Source organism: Acomys minous (assembly GCF_964271855.1).
Source record: "Acomys minous genome assembly, chromosome: 18".
NCBI classification, from domain to species: domain Eukaryota; kingdom Metazoa; phylum Chordata; class Mammalia; order Rodentia; family Muridae; genus Acomys; species Acomys minous.
In genome coordinates, this window is record NC_140501.1 from 23,208,891 (window position 1) to 23,222,855 (window position 13,965).

General features: G+C 42.1%; 1 protein-coding gene across 2 annotated transcripts in view; it reads right to left on the reverse strand.

Annotated features, from left to right (window-relative positions):
• PIBF1 (progesterone immunomodulatory binding factor 1) overlaps window positions 1-13,799 on the reverse strand; it is a 157,174-nt gene extending 143,375 nt beyond the window's left edge. The window contains exons 1-5 of one of the 2 annotated variants that reach the window (XM_084767879.1): window positions 13,650-13,799; window positions 12,416-12,689; window positions 9,544-9,644; window positions 6,957-7,155; window positions 1,307-1,426 (exon numbers count right to left, since the gene is read on the reverse strand). In XM_084767879.1, coding sequence (XP_084624005.1) covers window positions 1,307-1,426; window positions 6,957-7,155; window positions 9,544-9,644; window positions 12,416-12,667 — 672 coding nt within the window. In that variant the 5' untranslated portion in view covers window positions 12,668-12,689; window positions 13,650-13,799. Of the gene's footprint in view, window positions 1-1,306; window positions 1,427-6,956; window positions 7,156-9,543; window positions 9,645-12,415; window positions 12,690-13,601 lie in introns of both variants that reach the window. The other variant, XM_084767878.1, reaches the window with a different exon arrangement.
• Between the last annotated feature and the right edge of the window lie 166 nt (window positions 13,800-13,965).

The following is a 13,965-nucleotide window of genomic DNA, read 5'->3' on the forward strand; positions in this document are numbered from 1 at the left end:
GGTCAATGTTATAAATCACACTAATGATCAATGTACCCTCCTGTAAATGAAGGGTTGTAAGCATGCAGCTTTATAGTTCACCAACCAGATTAGGATACTTTAAAAATGCATGGGTGTTGCAGGATCTTTGATGCCATTGTGAACCCCAGGACAGTGAACTGTAAAAACTTGTCTTTTGTTTGGTGGGGCTGAGCCCTAACATACACCTTTATTCTAAGACATTTCTGTTTATTGTAAGCAAATGATCATAGTGTGGTTCAGCCAGCCCTAGCACACACCTTTAATCTAAGCGCTTTCTATACAAAGGATTTATTAACAGTTAACCCTAGGTCAAGAGAGGAAGCAAGAAGCCAAATGACAGGGATTAAGTAGACAGTAGGGGCTTTGAGAAAGGGGTATTTAATACAGCTCGGAAAAGAAAAATGCTCTTGAGCTCTTTGGCTTTTTGGCTTGGGGCTCTTGGCTTTATTCTCCTGGGCTGTTGGCTGAGCTAGCAAGTTTTCGGCCTCGGGCTTTTGGGTTTTAGCTTTTGGCCTTTTCCTTCTGGACATGAGCTGAGTGTTTTCTCTCCCTCTCGGAGCTAGCAAGTTTTTACCCTAGCATTTGGCTCCTAAGTCTTCATTGGTAAAATTGAATGATGTAGGATCTTTCTTTCTTTCTTTCTTTCTTTCTTTCTTTCTTTTTTAAGGACAGGGTTTCTTTGTGTTAGCCTTGGCTGTCCTGGACTCGCTCTGTAGACCAAGCTGGCCTTGAACTCACAACAATCCACCTGCTGAGATTAAAGGTGTGCGCCACCATGCCTGGCTGGGATTTACTTTCTTTAAAACAACACGTGGGGACTAATAATACTTACATGTCGGCAATAAAGAGGACCATCTTGCCAAAGCAGAACTTACGAGTCAATAGTAAAGGAAGTCAGACCTGTTCTTTTCCTCTTATTTGCACCTGTAAATGAGCCCTCACGTATCCTAGCCTACAGCTTACAATGTTTAAGCCAGAGAAATTATACACTCTTGTGTCTACTGTTATCACTCAAGAACATTCAGATATGGCTCATTCTGTGATCTCAAAAGCATTTGATTATGAAAACGTGTTACAATAACAAATCTTATCTTATGCGTTATAGGTTAAACCATATTTATCTTGCTAACTTTTAAGATGAAGACTCCAGTTGGCCCCTGCTTATACCTCACTAAGAGCTGCAGCAGTCAGCACTCTAGCCTCATTTTCTATCCTTACAAACGCTGAGACGCTCATTATGGAAAAGTTGCAATGTCTTTTCAAGAGAAATAGAAATCATACGAACCTCTGTCAGCTGCTTCAGTTGGCCTTTGTTTGTACTTAATTCTTCATATAGTTCATTCCTTTTCACTTGTAGTTCATAGATTTCCTTTCTTAATGGATTTACTAGCTCATAGAACCGAATCTTTAAAAAAAAAAAAGAAAAAAGTAAAATAAGCACTTCTGAATCCATATTACAAGTAAGCACAGCCACTTTGCACTGCAGCAGGTTGCCCTGAACCGGTCTCACTTTCTGTCATTTACTTAACTGCCGTTCAACTCTGGTAAAATACTAACTGGAAAATCATGGAAATCTTTCAGGTAATTTTATTAAGTTATATTGCTTTAATTGTTGCTAATGTCTTATATAACCTTCACCGTAGATACACATACATAGAAAAACAAGAATCCGCTGCCAAGCCTTCACTCCCACCCACCACTGGCTGACCTGGAATGTATTCTCCACAGACTCATCAGTCAAAAAGATCAAATTTAAGTAACAAAGCCAACTGAACTCTTTAGTCTTCATCCCTGTTTGTTTTCTCCAAAACATTTGTAGGACACCCCACAAGCTGTTTGTTAGGTTCTACGCCAAGGTAAGCTCTACAATGGAGGGATTTTCATTTGGTTTATACACTGCTCTGCCAACCTAAATATAAAGCTGATGCAGTGATAAATTTTACTCTTTGCTCTTATCCCAGGCTCTTGGCAACACTCCACCATGCGGCTGTCCCTGCATTGTTGGGGGTCCTGAGGATGAACCATGATCATACGAGAGGTACCTCTTCTATCACTATTTCCACTCAATCTAGACCTTTCTTCCCTCTCTTCATTTTCCTGACATAACCCAGTAAAGCATTCCAACCAACAAGGTTCTAAGAACCTAAGAAGCAATTGGGAGCAGTGGCACATGTCTATAACTAGCACTTGGGGAGGCATAGGCAGGTGAATCTCTGTGAGTTTGAGGATAGCCTGGTCTACAAAGTGAGTCAGGACAGGTAAGGCTACACAGAGAAGCCTTGTCCCAAAAACAAAAACAAAAAAATCTGTATCTATACCTATATCTATCTATCTTCTAAGAAGCCACCAATTAGTCAAGAGAGAGCAATTAGGGACTATTTATTACACGGGCATATAATCTAAAAGTCCTTACTGTATGGCTGCATTACACAAACACCCTGTCTAGCAAGATCAAGTGTTAAGGTTGGTTCTTAAGGCAGGGAAATCTACCTCAGTTAGTTAGTTAAAATAATATTTCATGCAAAAGTGGAAAAGAATACTAAGAAACCAGAAAGCAAAAATGTGAATACTTTATATCTATTATGAATGAAGCTTCAATGACAGCATTTACAATGTTTCCTTTAGACCATATATGTTGGGCACAAAAATTATAACTGACCCATTTAAATGAAAAGCTGGACAGAAAGCTAACATGTTATTTTCTTTCAAGTTACTGATCCAGAAATCTTGATCCACAGAGAGCCAAGCACAACTACCACTCTAGAAGACACATCACACAGATTCAGTGAGCATTGTGTTAAGCATCTAAGTCTTACACCCTCCCAGCAATCTTTACACAGAGACACAGTTTTGCTCTTTTGTAAATGAGGAAAGAGGGAAGGGTCCCAGGGTAAAATTACACCTAACATGAAAGTGTGACAGCTGTCAACGTGTGCACTGGGGACTCCTGGTAAAACCACACCTAACATGAAAGAGTGACAGATGTCAACGTGTGTACTGGGGACTCCTGGTAAAACCACACCTAACATGAAAGAGTGTCGGCTGTCAGTGTGTGCGCTGGAGACTCCTGGCTCTTGCCCTCTTCTGTCCTCAAGTCTTTTAGGTAATTCACAAAATGAAAAGTATTCTCTTCATAATATTAAAAATTATTTTGTTTGATTCAATTCTCATTCTCTCACTCTCTCCATGATATATCATGATGACACTGTGCCTTTTAAAGCAAATAGATATTTAGCTAATTTTATATTTTCATTTCTTTTTGCTTTTAGATGAAGTCTTGCTTCACTGTCCAGGCTGGCCACTGTGAGCCCTAGAGATCCTCCTGCCTAAGCCCTCTAAGTGGCTGGGACTTCAGACAAGCACTGCTAGAGCCCTAACACCCAGCCTTCCTTAAGGTTTCATTTAAAATACTGCCAAGTATTAACAGACATGCTCATCCAAACAAACGAACTTTAGGCTAGAAGGGGTGCTGATACCAAACTGACTTGTAGGAGTTTGTTTAAGAACACCACATTCTGAACTAATCTGCCCTACCCTTCCCCCTTAATAATCGTAAATACTCCATTCTCTCCCACTATGCTTAATTAATCCCAGACAATACTAATCTGGTTCATCCTCATAGCTTTCCCTTTGGAGGATATCATAAATCACCATAAAATAACTTTCTGTGGATTCTGGAGTCACTGAAATTTTGGTCTTAAAGGTACTTTCTATTTTCAAAAAAATATTATCAATTGGGTATTTTAAAAGCAATATCCTTGGGGTAAGATGGGTCTCAACTTGCCTCCAGATGACCCAGAGAAGGAGGGTCAGAGTAAGATAAATGACGCTACTCCAGAGAGAACAATTTAGAAATCTACAAAGGATGCTGGGCGTGGTGGCCACACCTTTAATCCCAGCACTCAGGAAGCAGAGACAGGCGTATCGCTGTGAGCTCAAGGCCAGCCTGTTCTACAAAGGGAGTCCAGGACAGGCAAGGCTACGCAGAGGAAACCATGTCTTGAAAAACAAACAAATAAAATCCACAAAGGAAATAAAGGGACACCTGAAAGGAACAGAGAAATAGATGGAGCACAGACGTCTAAGAAGTGAGCTGAGGGGCTAGGGAGGTGGCAGTTCATCAGGGGGAAGACTCTTGAGTTCAATTCGCAGAGGCACAGAGCAAAGCCAGGTGTGGTGGCACGTGTTTATCATCTCAGTACTGTGAAGGTGGCCCAAGCAGATCCCTGGGGTCACTATCCTAATTAATTGGCAAACTCCAGGCCAGAGACTGTGTCTCAAAATAGATAAATGAATAAGTAAAAAACAAGGTTATGCTCACATAATAATCAAGGCAGCTGTGACCTCCACTGCACGCACACCCATATGCACACACACCAGCACACATATACAACACACACAAACTGAATACAGCTTCACTGGAACAGGAGAGGGCGAGTGACCAAAAGTGGCTTCCAAACACATATACCAAATAAATGCCAACAGTCCTACCCTCGAGAGAAGCCTAAAGCCCTCAAGAACCTCAAATCAGGTTAAGGGGTTTAGTGGTGTCGCGTCCTCCCGCCGGCAGGAACGACGCAGACACCAGGATCCTTCTCAATTATACTTTATTGGGAGCATCCTTTGAAGCTGAAGCGAAAGACCCCGAATGCCTGCGAGCACGCCGCTTAAATACTGTCTGGACGTGGCGTGTCAATGTCTCATTGGTTATATTCTGATGCCTCATTAGCCTGCCTCATTAGCATGCCCCATTAGCATGCCCGCAGCCAAGAGGCTGTGTTGGAGTGCTTCATTTGCATACCCCTGTTCGGGAGGGGTGCATTGAGAGGGCTTATGTCTGCGCATGTGTGGGAGCTGTAACAGTTGCCGTCTCAGGTTGCCACCATTATCGGGTGTGGCTGCGCCTTACATAGTGGGAAACCCATTCCTGTAGCAGTGGGTCAGCTGTGGAGGGACATGTCATTGCTGTCTCTCCGTAGTGGGTGGCAAGCAACAGTCATCTTGAGTCAGGACCTACTTGAGACAGTAGAGTGAACTTGCCCCAGGGGGCCCAAGAACTTGAAAAACAACTGGCCACAGAGTCTTTTTAGTCTTCCGCAAAACTAGGGCAAGGAAAAGGCCAAGAGCATAGGCAGCAGTGGACAGCAGGGAGAGTGGAAGCTGACCACGGGCAAGTATAGGTGTTGGAAGCTTGGTTCAGGTAGAAAAGTGTACAGAGAAATACAGTCTTGCCCTCTTGTGGCTAGGACCTAGCTCAGCTAACAGTCCAAGAGCTGACAGCCCTGGGCCTGATGTCAGCAGATGCATCAGTCAACACTGATGTCCCATTCACTATTAGAGCCCGAGAATTCTGACTTTCCAGTAGTGTGGCTGATACCCACAGCTGTATGCCTCCAGGGTCAAACTCTGGAGGTCAGTCAAGTCCAAAGACAGGTTCTCTACCTACACAGACCTGCTGTGGATGCTTCCAGACTACCAACACCCTTGGGAGACATGTTCAACTACAACAAGGGCCACACTGGAGGATACAATCTGGGGTGTCTAGGGAGAGTGAGAGAAATTGCCTTCCAAACAACTAAAAGCTAAGTACGGCCAGCAGAGGCCAATAGCACACGAAGAAAATCTACTAAAGGAAAAAGACACCAGGCTTGTGTCCAATACAGTGTCCTGAACAGCATAAGCCACAAGAAAGCCGAGGTTCCACATGAGCAACTGTGTCTCTATGGATGCAAATAGCGGTCTCCAACTTCTGAGGGCCTAAAAAGAAGCCACTCCAACACTTCATATTTTTTTGTTTTTGAGATAGGGTTTCTCTGTGTAGCCCTAGGTGTCCTGCTCTGTAGACCAGGCTAGCCTCAAACCCAGAGATCCTCCTCCCTCTGCCTCCTGAGTGCTGGAATTAAAGGCATGTGCCACTGCTTCCTGGCAGTCTTTTTCTTTTTAATGTTTTACTCTTGTGATGCTCCCACCCCCCCCACCCCCCGCCTTTTCATGAACCTTTTAGATTTTTTTTTTTTACTTTACAGTATTAAAAATTGTTTTTGTTATTCTACAAATATACAACTAATTTTGTTTACGGATACTTTCATTAGGGTCATATTTTTTCATTAGGGGTTTCCCCTATGTTTTCTCCATATCTCCCTTCCTTTTCATTCTACATTGACATGCTTGCTTAAAATACTTGCATCTTTCCGTTTCTCTCCCCTTCTTATGCCTGTCTAATTTTGTTTTTAACTTCTTCATAACTGAGAAATCTTTCTTCTGCCCTCTTACTCGTTTCTCTTGCCTCATACTAGTCCTTTACTTTTTCCTTTCCTTTATTTAGGCTTGTTTATCCTCCATGCATCTCCTTCTCCTACCTCCTTTCTTTATCAGCCAGACTCGGAAAGACAAACACTATGTTTTCTCTCCTATGTGGAACCTAATTTAAAATTAAGTTTTTGTAACTATGAACCTAGGAAGGGGGCCGTGAGAGGGAAGACTCGTTCAGTGGAGTGGGAATAGAGAAGAAAGCTGATTACGTGGGAAAGGCAGGCAGAAGATGGAATACTTACAGGGAAGGAAGGGAGCAGCTGGAGGGGACAGGAGGCCCAGGGGCACACTCGGGGAGAGGATGAGGACAACAGCACACAGTGTCACACATGCATCAAAACGGAACTCATTCCTTAGTATGCTAACGTAAACCACACAAAACAAATATGTAAAGAATGCCTCTGTATAAATGCCAATTTCAGTCTGAGAATGGCTGGAGTGTTGCTTTTTATTCTTCATTGTTTTTGATTTTTTTTGAGACAGGAACTCCCACAGTACAAGATGGCTGCGCCTCCACTAGCCTCAGGAGCTCATCCTCCTGTCTCCACATCCTGAGGACTGAGATGCCACTGTGGCCACTACCTCCAGCTTTGGATTTAGCACAGATGATGCAAGACACTTACAGACACATATTCAGGAATAGAGAGCTGATCTTCAGGAAACGATTTGAGCTTCACATACTGCTCTTCTGTCAGCTCCAAGTCTCGAAGGTTCCGACGAACATCTCCGGCTTTCTCTCTTAGCTGATGATTTGTCTCTTCTAGTTGCTTTTGTCTCAACAAGATGGTTTCCATTTCTTGTTTCATTAGTTCTTGATATTTTCTACATTGAGAGCATTTATGGAAAGCTTTAAAATCACTGGGACTTCTCTTAGAGTTCCATATAGGATTCTTGACTGTCATTATTGATCTATGTAACTAGTTAAACATGAAGTACCAAATCCATACGGATTATTAAATGATTAATCTCAAATTATTATAGAACCAACATTTTTAAGTAATAACTTTACAAATTCAAATCACAAAATTATACATTTAATTTGCTAAAGCAGTGGTTCTCGAAGTGTGGGTCATGACCCCTTTGGGGGATTGAACGATTCTTTCACAAAAGTTGCCTAAGACCATTAGAAAACACAAATATTCACATTATAATTTATAACAGCAGCAAAATTACAGTTATGAAGTAGCAATGAAAACAATTTTATGGCTGGGCATGGTGGCGCATGCCTTTAATCCCAGCACTCGGGAGGCAGAGGCAAGCAAGCAGAGCTTTGTGAGTTCAAGGCCAGCCTAGTCTACAAAAGCAAGTCCAGGACAGCCAAGGCTACACAGAGAAACCCTGTCTTCAAAAAACAAAAACAAAAAAAAGGAAAAATTTTATAGTTGGGGTCACCACAACATGAGGAACTGTATTAAAGTGTCACAGCATTAGGAAGGTTGAAAACTACTGTACTAAAGATTTAAAGCCTTACATATATTGGCTTTGGACCCTAGCTATGAACTTTCATTTCTCTTTTAATACAGTAACACTGAAGAACCCTGTAAGGTATTCATTCAGCAAGTGCAGCCAATTACTGACCCATCCTGGAAGTGTGGAGCCCAGAAGCTGATGCCTGAATGCCCTCAGGTGCTTCTTCACCGAACTTTTAAAATGGGAGCATACACTGTACCTAGAGGTTGCCACTGTGGCTAGACTAGCTGGCCAGTGAGCTCCTGGGATCTGCTTGCCTCCACCCTTGTTGTGCTGGGGTTTCAGGAAAATACCACCACTCTCAGCTTTCACTGAGAATTCAAACTCAAGGCCCCAGTGAGCGTTTTACCTCCTAGCTACTTCCCTAGCTTAGACAGGAGACCTCAAAAGACACCAACAGAAATCTGAGATCATACTATTTGTGGATCTGTTTTTGCTTTGTCTTTAAGTCTTTCTTGCCTCCATTGACTTGCTATTTGTTTGTTTGTTTAGTTTATTTTCACACAAGTAGCTCTGGCTGCCTGGAACTTACTCTGTAGAACAGATGTGGCTCACAGAGTTCTGCCTGCCTCTTTGTCCCAGGTGCTGGGATTAAAGGTATAAGCTACTAGACAGGTTTTTTTTTTTTTTTTTTTTTTTGGTCACTCACCCTTATTGAGTGATTCCTATGAATTTATTATAGAAACAATGCATATTTTTCTACTAAAATTTCATTGTTTATATCACTTTAAATTACATAAGTATGCTGGAGGGTGGTGGCAGCGGCAGTGGTGCACACTTTTAATCCCAGCAAACAGGAGGCAGAGGTAGGCCAATTTCTATGAGTTCCAGGCTAGCCTGGTCTACAGAGCTAGATCTTGAATAACCATGGTGAGACACACACACACACACACACACACACACACACACACACACACACACATCTCAGAAAAACAAAAAATTCCCTAAGTATAATTGGCATAGGTACATTTGAGAGTAAAGAATGAACTTTTATTTTGTTTCTTTGCCTGTTTGTTTAAGATAAGGGCTTCAACTAGCCAGGGTTAGCCTCCGTCTCATTATGTAGCCAAGGATGCCCCTTAAGTCTTGATCATCCTGCCATCACCGCCCAAGTGCTGGCATCACAGGTGTCACTACACTAGGCTTAATCAATTCTTGGTAAGTACATACCTACTCGACACAGGAATAGTAATTGTATACTAAACCAGCAAAATCCAAAAGCTGTGACAGAGCAGAATGTTTTGGGGTTTTTTCGGTTGTTGTTGTTTTTGTTTTTGTTTTTTTTTTCAGTTTCTTTCAAGACAGGGTTTCTCAGTGTAGCCTTGGCTGTCCTGGACTCCCTTTGTCGACCAGGTTAGTCCTGAACTCACAACGATCCACCTACTTCTGCCTCTCAAGTGCTGGGATTAAAGGCGTGCACCACCACACCTGGCCCAGAATGTTTTATAGAGTGAATAAAGAAAAGCTCATCTGCATACCATGTTGTGATCAATTTAGAAAGCTCCTTTTGTAATTTATGGGTTGCTTACACAGGCCAACTTTATTGAATTACTGCTAAATTTTAGCTGTGCATTTTGTATACTGCTAGAAAGCAACCTGCCTTTTGGTGGTCTGGATATGAAGATAAGCATACGTAATTTAAATTTCTCTATTAGAGCCTATAGCAAAATGCATAAACAAGAATAAAATTACTTTTAGTTGATAAATAGATGTTATGCTTTTGTGAAAAACATGTCTTACTTGGCATCTTTCTGTTGAATAGTCAACTGATTTTCTAATCTCAGAGTTAGCAGCTGCTTCTGGTGAAGGGCGTCATTAAGTTTTTCCTCCAACTCTTCAATCTGAACAGAGAGAATGTAAGTTAAGTTCCAAGTTCAGCTTTCAGTTAACATAACAACAACAACAACAACAATGACAACAACCAAACCAAACACTTAAAACAAAGAGAATTAAGGGTCTACAGAGATTCTCGGCTGAATCTACTGTCTTACAGGTGTTTTTGCCAGGCTATCATTAGGAAGAGCTTCGCCTTAGCTCACAGCAACCTTGCTCTGCTGGGCACTCCATGGAAGCACTTTGCTCACGCTGACCAGTCCCTAGCTAACCTGAGTACTGCACATCTTCCACTGAGTGCCACATGGGTGATATCAGAAACACCCAAACCAACATGAGTAACCGCTAACTTCACTAATCCCCCAGTTTCTGAATCAAAAAGCAAATGGCTCTCTTGACATGCTGGCCTAAACTATTGTGAGTTTCCTCACCAACTTCCTTTCCTGACAGTTCACGAGCTTCCACATCTTTTATCTTAGCTTCAAAATGTGCTTAGAAACAGCCGGGTGTGGTGGTGCACGCCTTTAATCCCAGCACTTGGGAGGCAGAGGCAGATGGATTTCTGAGTTCGAGGCCAGCCTGGTCTACAAAGTGAGTTCAGGACAGCCAGGGCTGTTACTCAGAGAAACCCTGTGTGGAAAAACCAAAAAAATAAAAGTGCTTATAAAATAAACCACTTTCAAGTTACTGTCTTTGTGAACACTTCTTACTGTAGCAGGTCACATTTGTAAAGATTTCTGCCAATCGCTTCCTTTGTGACTAAATGAAAAAGACAGGTGGCTCCAGCCAAATAACTCTGACAGCTCCTCCACATGCCGTGCTTCCTGGAAAGCCCGACGTATTTGGTCCTGTCTTAGTCTACTCATTCCATTTCTCTTCCTTTCAACCCAGGACATTCCTGTTTCTCCTTTTAAAAAGTAGATGAGTTTAACCACACTTAGCACATTTAAGAAAATCCTTCTTGCGTCAAGTTCCCCGTCTCCTGGATCATTTTTACCATTAAGCAAAACCATCCAGTTTCCTCTACACAAAACAACAACAACAACACTGCCTCGGTCAGACCGCAGTACTCCTGTCCTGACCTTGGATAGCTCACGTTCAGCAACTGCAAAACAAATTCCTGCAGTTTTTGTCTCAGCGGCTCAGACAGAGTCGAGAACCTGCTCTATTGGCTCTGCCAGCTATTGACTCACTAGTGCAGAGTGCTGTTTCCTTACTTCATTAAAACCTTGAGGTTTTGGACACCTTCTTTCTTTAGAGAGGCATCATTAAAAAAATTGTCCCAGCTTCCTCATGGTAGAGCACTTGTCTAGCAGGCTGAAAGCCCTGGCTCTGAGCCCGAGCATGGCAAAAATATATAATAAAAATGCAAATCAGTATTTTATGATTTATTTAATTTTTTATGTGTTTGAATGTTTTGCCTACATGTTTGTATACGTATCATATTTGGGTCCAGTGCCTTCAGTGGCCAGAAAACAGCATTAGATTCCCAGAAACTGTGGGTTCTGGGACTTGAACCTAGGTCATCTGTAAGAGTACTGAGTGCTGTTAACTACTTTGCCATCTCTCCAAGACCCTCCTTTTTACTATTAATCTCTCTCTCTCTCTCTCTCTCTCTCTCTCTCTCTCTCTCTCTCTCCATGTGCACGGGTGCCATCCATGTCAACTTTAAAGAGTTAATTTTCTCTTTTCACTATACATTGCACGGATGGAACTAATGTCTCCAGGCTTACATGGTTAAGCATTTGACCCACCACACTGTACCACTGTCACAAAATAAATATATTATTTTTTAGTAGAAGGACACTACAGTATCTTAGTATACATAGCCTAGAACTAAAATAGAAGATCAAGTCAACAAGAAAAGGATAAGGGAAACAAAAGACATACTGCTGGGCAGAGGTGCTTACACAGAAGCCCTAAGATGAAAAGTTAGAAAGTTCACCGTTAGAAATGTTTCTTAGGAATGGAAGTTGTAATACCAAAGAAACATTTTTTTTAAAGATTTATTTATTATTATGTATACAGTGTTCTGCCTGCATGTACACTGCAGGCCAGAAGAGGGCATCAGATCTCATTATAGGTGGTTGTGAGCCATCATGTGGTTGCTGGGAATTGAACTCAGGACCTCTGGAAGAGCAGACAGTGCTCTTAACCTCTGAGCCATCTCTCCAGCCCAAGAAACATTTTCTTAGGGCTAGTTTAATTTCTACCAGGTATTCCACTAAATAACCACACCAGGTGAAAATACAAGAACTAGGTATCCTTGCTAATGGATGACACATTTGCTAAAGACAAGGGTCACCGAAGTCTGACTTCTGTGAAACAGTAACTTTCAGGCACACAGTAACTGTGTAGGAAGCTGTCAAGGAAATCAGACTTCTAAGAAAATATATATTACACTAATACCGCATTTTAAAATTTTAAAATTTGAGCCTTCAAAAGTACATCCATACTCACATTTAAAGCACCCCATTTTTATTATGCAAAGTATAAAGAGCAGTACTGGAAGAGGAAAGTGAGGTGTATCATTTTTGTGCCAATGACACAGACCCTTTTTTTTTTAAAGTCAGGGTCTCTTTACATAGTGCTGGCTGTCCTGGACCTCACTATGTAACTCAGGCTGGCCTAGAACTCACAGAATCCACCTGCCTCTCCTTCCCAGGGCTGGGATTAAAAAATTGTGCCACCACACTGGGCCTATTTGCCAACTTCTTATTTATCTCCAGTTTAAAGTCAGTAAGGCATATAAACTAACAAAAGTTGCATCTGATCTTACCTTTGTAAGATAATCCATTTTCAAATTGTCGATCATCATATTTTTTTGGGATAGCTCGATTTTCAGCAACTGAATATTATGAAGCATTTCCTTTGTTTCAATTAGCTGCCTGGTGACCTTGACCTTACCCTCCCGCTCTTCTGACGAGGAAACATCATCTGTATGAACGGTCGTTTCTAAACTAATATCTTCAGATTCCAGTGAGCTAGAGATGTTTACTTTTTTTAATTCCTTGGGAATTTTTCGAGACATTTTACTACTCTGAATCAGTCTTCTGTAGAGTGAAAAGAAAGAAACGTTAAACCCAAAAGCTATTACTACAGGGCACATGGTGCATTAATGAGACACCAAAGAGTGCCTACATCATTAGGCATCGGAAGGTCCCAAATCTAAGCCTGATCATTAGCGTGAATTACTGCTCAAATCAAACAGACTGAGTAGGTCCCATCATGAACTCAGCCCTTTGGCCAATATATGCATCTTGGGGCAAAACCAAAAGGAAATAAAGTCGTGGAAAAGAGAAAGGATAAATCCCTATAATAGCAAGTATCCAAACTGAAGGAGAAAAAAGACTTCTGGTTTTGTCAGTATAGGATCCCACAGAAGTAGTATTTAAATCTGGAAGGATCTGGGCACCCAGAGGGGGGGGAAAAAGGTTTGCACGTCTGTGGTGGACATATAAAACAAAAGCGTAGGGGACATCAAGACTATGGGCTTACACGTCCGATTTATTTTACAGGCAAAGCATCACTGCAAGTGTTGAAAACAGGCTCTCAGTGAGACAAAAGACATTTTAAAATAACTTGAAAAGACTAAAGAGGTTAGACGAGGGAAAACTCGAATATTCCTAAGTAGCACATTTTAGTAACTCTCTTGTTTAAATACTACACGAGTTAGTAAAAATCAGTCACTGAATTAGATACTTCAGTTTTTCTAAAAGGAGCGGCGAGGAAGGAGGGGAGCATGCTGGTTGGTGGTGGGAAGTGGAAGATCAACAGGAAGTACAATCTCTTTTAAAGGGAAGGGATGAAGAAGGGTAAAACCAAAATCGAATCCTCGCGTGGATTACAAAGGACCAGGGGCGGGGTCCTTGCTCTTTGGCTACAAAACTTATAAATTCTAAACTTAATGCATTTAGCGAGTTTGCACCGCGCGTGAAAGAAAGGGAAACAGATTCCTGGACTACCTCTCAAGCGTCAGTAACTCCGAATACAAGGCTAAAAATCAGCTTCACCTCGGACACTTGGGAGAGCCGTCTTCAGTCAGCAGCTCAGGCTGCAACCCCTGAACAAGTAAATCGGGGCCACAGGACCGTTAGGAGCGGTCACCAAGACAACCACCCGCCTTGCCCCTGGGGAAAGTCCGTCGGAAGAAGCTGTGGCTCGCAAGTGCCCACGCCCTCCCTTTCCCGGAAGCCAGTCCGAAGCGGTGCATGCTGGGCATTGAAGTCCAGAGAAAATCCCCGCCCAGCAGTGGGTGGAAACCGCCCGCTCTGGACCAGTTGTCAGGAAGCTAACATTCATCAGTCAAGCTTGGTGTTTTCTCGCGAC